This window comes from Oratosquilla oratoria, unplaced genomic scaffold, assembly GCF_046742065.1.
Source record: "Oratosquilla oratoria isolate Oo_2021 unplaced genomic scaffold, ASM4674206v1 SCAFFOLD324, whole genome shotgun sequence".
In the NCBI taxonomy this organism is placed as follows: Eukaryota; Metazoa; Arthropoda; class Malacostraca; order Stomatopoda; family Squillidae; genus Oratosquilla; species Oratosquilla oratoria.
In genome coordinates this window covers 72,501-80,369 of record NW_027467674.1, presented here as the reverse complement: position 1 = coordinate 80,369, position 7,869 = coordinate 72,501, and the positions used below count along the sequence as shown (strand labels likewise).

The following is a 7,869-nucleotide window of genomic DNA, read 5'->3' as shown; positions in this document are numbered from 1 at the left end:
TGTAAGTCTTGTTGCCTCCGTATTTATTTGCACACAATTGTCATATTTACTATATTTATGTAATTTTTTCATCATTACTATAACTATGTAATTTTTGTTATTTCAGTTTGCTCTTGAAATGTTTTCTTTAAGACGAAACGTTGAACTCAATTAAGAAAAAATGGAAGAATATAGACTTAATGGCAAATCTCTAATCAGGAAATTCGAGAATACAAGGAAAAAACTGAAAAACTACAACATTGCTGTCGTTTTTAACTCCACGTGTATTACTGAGAGCCTGCTCCCCTCCTTTACTAATACACACATACACACACACACACACACACACACACACACACACACACACACACACACACACACACACACACACACACACACACACACACACACACACACACACACACACACACACGCACGCACATATGTATATATATATATATATATATATATATATATATATATATATATATATATATACATATATATATATATATATATATATATATATGTTGGTACATTGCGACTAGTTGATGAAGCATAGAGCATAGAGCGAAACCGGTCAGGAATAAACTCAAGAACTCGGAACTAGACCCGTGACTTTTTTTTCCACCTTCATCATATATATATATATATATACAGTACATATATATATATACATATATATATATATATATATATATATTTGTGTGTATGTGTGTGTGTGTGTGTGTGTGTGTGTGTGTGTGTGTGTGTGTGTGTGTGTGTGTGTGTGTGTGTGTGTGTGTGTGTGTGTGTGTGTGTGTGTGATTGACTAATAGTCTTGGATCACGTGATGGACTGGTGATCGACGGTTATTACCGTCTCGGAAGAGAGCTCAGAGCTCATATATGACCGAGCTATGATTAATGATGTGATCTTACACGTACACACACACCAAATCCTCGTCCACGAGGGTTGGAGTAACGACTCGCAGTGCAGCGATACTAAAATTATTTCAGACCTGGGCGGAATTGGAACCCACACCACGGTAGTGGCGGCTGTGAACGTTATCACTGCGCCATCGAATGTATTTATTCACCATGGTCTTTGGATCACGTGTTGGACTCGTGATCGACAGCTATTTTCCTCTCGGAAGATAGCTCAGAGCTCGTATGACCGATCTAAGGGTAATGCTGTGCCCCTACACGCACACACACACACACCAAACTCCCCGCCCACGAGAGTTGGAGTAACGACTCGAAGCGCAGTGATTCTAAAATTATTTCAGCCCAGGGCAGGATTCGAACCCGGACCGCCGTAATGACAGTTGGAGACTCTACCAACCGCACTACCTAATCGTGTTGTGTGTATATGTGTGTGTGTGTGTGTGTGTGTGTGTGTGTGTGTGTGTGTGTGTGTGTGTGTGTGTGTGTGTGTGTGTGTGTGTGTGTGTGTGTGTGTGTGTGTGTGTGTGTGTGTGTGTGTGTGTGTGTGTGTGTGTGTGTGTGTGTGTGTGTGTGTGTGTGTGTGTGTGTGTGTGTGTGTGTGTGTGTGTGTGTGTGTGATATATATATATATATGTGTGTGTGTGTGTGTGTGTGTGTGTGTGTGTGTGTGTGTGTGTGTGTGTGTGTGTGTGTGTGTGTGTGTGTGTGTGTGTGTGTGTGTGTGTGTGTGTGTGTGTGTGTGTGTGTGTGTGTGTGTGTGTGTGTGTTTGGAACCTAGGTAGAGAATGGTGATAAACAAAATACGGAAAGATGGTAAAAAACATACACTAAACCCTCTTGAATGCAGAAACTCTTTTCAAGCTTTCGCAGGTGTAGAGGAAGAAGAAACGAAGAAGATGCAAGAGAAGAAGGGTAAAACAGTTCCTAGATCCCTGTCCACCGATAAGAATTCGGTTTTAGGGGATAGCCAGTTGAGGTATTTAAATAGGGCCGTCTACGGCAAAGTTAGGAAGCATAGGGCCTAGGTTTTATTCTCCGGGGGCGAGGATAGGTTTGTTTGAGACAGGGAAGAAGAGTGTATAGTGGGGGTAGGGGTGAAACCCATAGTGTGCTTGAGTGCTGGGGGAATGACAAAGGTAAGTTAGGGAGTGAGGAATTGTTTGCGAGGTTCCGGGATCCCCTAGATAAGATTAGGTATAACTGAGGGGTTCCTGTACATGGAATCCTTCTAAGGCGTAGAGTTGGAGGCATGTGTCATTTCAGAGCTATTGTATTGAATTACAGGCTGGCAAAATATCGTAAGGCTAATGGATGGGCACATGTTTCTTTTACGGTAATGTTACGCCTCCCATTAATGCCCAATCTTAATTGGAGAAACAATTCTACCTCCAATCATCGACGAACCATATTGAGCCTAAATGGCAGGGTAACAATGTACTGCACATCAAATAAATCTGTGCAGTACCTTCAAGCACGTATGTCAATAGGTTTAGGTGACCGGTGGATAACTCAAAGGGGCAAGGTTAAGGCAAAACTATGGTGTTCTAACATAAATTATGTACATTTCACTTAGCACTACACACACACTTATTTTATGCCTACCCGGACCACTTGTTACCACTAGGGTCCACCTAACACACTTAACCTAGAGATTTTATAGAGGAGCGGGAAGTGTCCGCTCTGTACGGGTTCAGAAATTAGAGAGAGAAAGAATACGAATGCGTATTCACTCGTGACTGCGGTCACCATGAGGGGGCCGCAGTTGCTAACTCACAAGCCGTTATTATTTATTTCATTACAGGCAGGGTGAGTAGAATAACAATACACATACAGATATTATCAACATAATAAGGTACAATATACAATATAAACAATATCCTAACTAACTAAAATAAAAGGATAACAAAGGAACAGAGAATATTATATTTCATACGATCGGTAATTCAGAAAGGACGAAAAAATTAGGGCGTGGCTACAACTACCCGAAACAAGTGGTAACATGAAAAGTACATCTATTACAAAGGAACACATACTTGCGATCACGCAACACCCCTCCCCCAAAAGAATACGCTTACAAGGGTTTGTAAGCAAAGAATCACTTTAACCAAGGTCAATCGCACTAACATTTTAAGTTTGCACATGGGTAGTTCGGGATAGGGCATCAGCCAGCACATTATTTTTTCCACTTATGTGCGCGATCTGTAAATTGAATGGCTGTAAGGCCAATGCCCACCGTAGAAGGCGTTGATTAGTGTTTTTCATTCGTTCCACAAATGTCAGGGGATTATGGTCTGTAAACACTTGCACAGGGTGAACTGTGCTTCCTACGTATACTCTAAACGCTTCCAGAGCCATAATCAAAGCTAACGCCTCCTTTTCGATGGTGGCATAGTTCCTCTGCGCCTTTAGGAACTTCTTTGAGAAGTAACACACAGGATGTAACACACGATCCTCCTCACCCTCTTGTAGAAGCACGGCACCGGCACCAACTTAGCTGGCGTCGACGTGGATGGTGAACGGCCTCTGGAGATCAGGGGCACGTAGGACAGGAGCATTTGCCAGCAGAGCCTTCACGCTCTCGAAGGAGTCCTGGCAAGCCTGGGTCCACTTGAAGGAGGTCTTAGTACTCAGGAGGTCGGTGAGAGGAGCCACCACGGAGGAGAAGTTGGGACAGAAGCGACGATAGTAGCCCACCATTCCCAACAGTCTCATCACTCCCTTTTTGTCGCTTGGGGCAGGATACTGCAGAATGGCTGTAATCTTGGCTGCAATCGGTTGGACCTCCCCTTTCCCGACGACATGCCCCAGGAATGTGATGCGGGCATGGCCGAACTCACTCTTGGCGAGGTTCACTGTCAAACTGTGTGCTGCCAGAACAGCAAAGAGGGCTCTTAGGCGGTCCACGTGTTCTCCCCAGGAGTCGCTGAAGACGACGAGGTCATCCAGGTAGCAGCGGACACCCACCAGCCCCGCCGTTACGATGTTTCATAAGGCGTTGGAAGGTTGCAGGTGCATTCCGCAAGCCAAAGGGGAGGACGGTAAACTGATACAGCCCCTCGGGAGTGATGAACGCGGAGATGGCCCTCGACCGCTCTGACAGGCGGACTTGGTAATAGCCCTGTAGTAGGTCCAGTTTCGTCACCCACTGTGCTCGACCAACCTCGTCAATGACGTCATCAATGCGTGGCAAGGGGTAGCTATCCGGCTCAGTGACTGCGTTGAGCTTTCTGTAGTCGATACACAGTCGCATAGAGCCATCGGGCTTCGGCACCAAGACCACGGGAGAGGCCCAAGGACTGCTACTGGGCTCCACGATAACCAACCTCCTGAAGGCGTTGCACCTCCTCACGGACGTACTCCTTCTTGAATGCGTTCAGGCGGTAAGGACGTTGGCGGATGGGCCGAGCTCCGTTGGTTTCGATGTCGTGCTCTACAGCTGAACAGGGGTGAGGATGGTCACTAAATATAACACTATAGTCTGTCAAAAGAGAAGAAATATCACTCGCTTGGTCATTAGAGAGATGGCCTAACTTTGTACTGGGATCATAGAGTATTGTGGAATTGTCCACTTTAGCATACAAGCCACTCTGGAGTTCAGGGAAGTTGTCTTTCTGATCATTATCACATGTAGGCACTACAACACAAGCGGACAAGGAAGGTTCAACATTTTCCTCCCTTTCCTTACTCTTTCTCACTCTGTAGGGTTTCAGTAGATTGACATGCACCAGACGTTTTTTCTTACGCCTGCCTGGCGTATATACAACGTAATTGGCGTCCCCTACCCTGTCTACAATTTGGAAAGGTCCATCATACCTTGCCTGGAATGGGTGTGTCTGCACGGGCAAGAACGCTAACACCTTATCACCTACCCTAAATTCCCTATGCTCTACCTTATGTTTTTTGTCAAATTGTTGCTTCATTTTTCTCTGAGCAGATATTAAATGGGCATTAGCCAGCCTCACAGCAGCTTTTAATTTTTCTCTAAACTCAACTACATATGATACCAAGGGTGTGACACTATTTTCTAGCAGCCAACTTTCTTTGAGGGCTTTGAGAGGTCCTCGCACCTCGTGGCCATAAATTAGCTGAAATGGGGAGAATCCTAAGGATTCTTGAACAGAGTCCCTAACCGTGAATAGGAGAAGATCAACTCCCTCGTCCCGATCCTTCCCAAACTCCAAGCAATAAGTGCGCAACATGCGTTTGAATGTCTGATGGAATCGCTCCACCACCCCCTGGGATTGGGGATGATAGGCTGAAGACCTAGACTGCCGGACACCCAAACTCTGCATTACCTGATTAAACAATCGGGAAGTAAAATTGGATCCTTGGTCCGACTGCACTACTGTGGGAAGGCCTACTTGTGTAAAGAAATGAATAAGGGCTCTCACCACATTCTTGGCTGTGATGCGGCGCAAGGGAATGGCTTCTGGATAACGGGTGGCACAGTCTATCATAGTAAAGAGAAACTGATTACCTCGGGGAGTCTTTGGCAGAGGACCAACGCAATCTATGACAATTCTGCCAAAGGGTTCCTCAATGACAGGGATAGGTTGTAGAGGGAACGGTTTAACGCTGGGGTGCGGTTTCCCTGCTACCTGACAACGGTGACATGTACTAATGTAGGAACTAATATCTCTCTTCATTTTAGGCCAATAGAAATGAGTTAGAATTTTTGCACTAGTCTTCCTAACTCCCAAATGTCCTCCTACCCCATCATGAGCAATACCCAGGATCTCCTTCCGTAATGGGCTTGGGACCATTATTTGGTGACGGACAGACCAAGGGTAATTTGCAGGGGAATCAGTAGGACGGAACTTTTGCATCAATATGTCTGAGCTAAGGTAATAGCAGTTAGATTCAGACTTGGCTTCCTCTTCACTAATAGCTCTACGGAAACAACTGGCTAGTTCAGGGTCCTCTTTTTGGAAACAAATGAGCCTACTCCTAGTGACTGGGGAGGAACCGAAACTATCCAGGGTGGTAACATTGTCTCCCTCAGTGTCGTTTTCGCTATCAAACCTATTATGAAGGTCACCGGGTGGAGGAGAAGTTTCAAAAAATTCACCTAGATTTAAATCAGCAAGGTCAGGCTGAGTAGGAACATCCTCGGTGTTCTCACTAGGTTGGGGGGTAATTACACCAACATGAGCATCCTCATTATGCTCGCTAATCTCTGCCTCCACCCTGCGGCTCATGCTACGAGTAACAGCACATGCAGGGAATATGCCCGGAATGTCTGCCTCTAATTGGGAAGTTATTATTCTCGGCAGAGGGACACGAGGAGGACTATGACATTAGGTAACATCGTTGCCCCCGGCGAGGGTCATTTCCTATCAGAAGTGAAACTCCTTCTACAGGTAAACTTGTCGACTACTCCTACCTGGGCATAACCTGTCCTAATATCTGACCGCAAGTATACTTGGCATATAGGGATACGTGACCCGCCTGTTAAACCGTTCACAAGGACCCAATTCCCAGTATAACATACATTTATCAAAGCAGCCACATCTTTTGTAATTAATGATAGGGCTGAGCCTGTGTCTCTCAGAAGCTTGATAGATGTAGGTGGGCTATCTTGATTAAGGGCCACTGAACCAGAAGAACAGAATGGTTCAAATGTTGATAACATAGGTGAGGAAGGATTATCTGGGACAACTGATGGGCTAACAGCAGTGAGACAGGGCTCCAAAAAAACTTTCCGATTGCTTGGCCACATTGATCGAGAGAGAGGGGGACCCTTGGAGAGGAACCTTTCTTTGTTGTAGTTTGAAACATTCATCAACATGATGTCCTGGTCTTTTGCAATACTTGCAATAGCTCCTGCCTCCAGTGAGGGTAGATTCCCTGGTCTCACTCTCAATGGGCTTACCCGAGGTAGATGAAGGAGATGATGAGTGGGCTGGCGGTCGAGGAGGCTGTGGAGGTCTGATTGGCTTGGAGTCCCTAGTGGGGGGGGGAAGCTTTGGGGCAAGGTAGGGTGAGACCTGGAATGCATTCTAGGATTAGTTAAATGGTAATAGTCGGCCGCTGGGCCAGCCTCTGCCAAGGTACGAATACCTCGCTGATCCAAGTTGGCTCGCACATCTGGAGGGATATTATTTCTAATATCCTCCATCAATATTAACCCTTTGAGTTTCTCCAGGTCTACGTGAGCCTCCTCGCTCTCCACCCACCAGGTGAACAAGCGGAGCTTTCGTTGGAAGTACTCCACGTAGGTCTCCTGGTTGGATTTCCTACATTTCCTGAATTGTTGCCGGTAGGCTTCAGGAACAAGCTGGTATGCTTGTAGAATATTATATTTAAGTACATAATAATCACTACTCTGACTCTCGGAAAGTGCAATAAATGTTGTCGAGAGGCTTTTTCCCGAGAGGGCACCATACACCATCTGCGTCCACTGGCTGAATGGCCATTGGTACATACGTTCTAACTTCTCGAAAATAGAAAAGAACTTGTCTGGTTCATCCTCGTTAAATTTCGGAATATTAGGTGTTTTTTCTATACCATGACTTTGGAGACTTGAGTCTCTCTATTTCTAGTTCCAACTTCTTAAGTTCAACCTGTAAAGCTAAATCATTTACGGGGCTAGCACCCCCAACATCTTCCCGTGAGGCGAGGATGAGTTTATTTTCCTCTAAGTACTCAACAATTTTGTTTTTCAAGGGGTTCTTATTTAAACTGGAGCACTCGCTTATTTGATAATGATGTGCTATCATCTCTAACTCTGGTTTGTTAAGCTTCCTTACCTCTTCGGCTGAAGGCGCCTTTACGAAGTTCTCCAAGTTGAACATGTTGAACTAAGATGTTGGAAGACAAGGAATAACAAAATGTTGCTTATTAGCTAGTTGGCAACCTATTGAATTAATGAAATACGTATAATAGGGATTAGCCACACGTATGGTAATGCAACTGTTAGCTGGTATCGCAAGAGCATGAAATAATGGTAACAATTCAATAGCTT

The 7,869-nt window shown here is 45.1% G+C and overlaps 1 protein-coding gene across 1 annotated transcript; it reads right to left on the bottom strand.

Moving 5' to 3' along the window:
- Positions 1–3,395: 3,395 nt before the first annotated feature.
- Positions 3,396–6,103, bottom strand: LOC143023085 (uncharacterized). Its single transcript, XM_076181564.1, has 5 exons — positions 5,618–6,103; positions 5,267–5,503; positions 4,437–4,990; positions 3,870–4,267; positions 3,396–3,772 (listed from the first exon to the last, which is right to left on the bottom strand). Exons 1-5 carry the CDS (start codon positions 6,101–6,103, stop codon positions 3,396–3,398), a joined length of 2,052 nt encoding a protein of 683 aa, XP_076037679.1.
- Between the last annotated feature and the right edge of the window lie 1,766 nt (positions 6,104–7,869).

Bases quoted from the DNA above. Each gene is read 5' to 3' on its own strand.
- LOC143023085 (XM_076181564.1), bottom strand. From the start codon at position 6,103: ATGAGCCGCAGGGTGGAGGCAGAGATTAGCGAGCATAATGAGGATGCT. The intron at 4,991-5,266 runs GTAGGCCTTCCC...TCCCCATTTCAG, and splicing joins TTATTCATTTCTTTACACAA to CTAATTTATGGCCACGAGGT. The intron at 4,268-4,436 runs GTTAGGCCATCT...AACGCATTCAAG, and splicing joins CTCTATGATCCCAGTACAAA to AAGGAGTACGTCCGTGAGGA.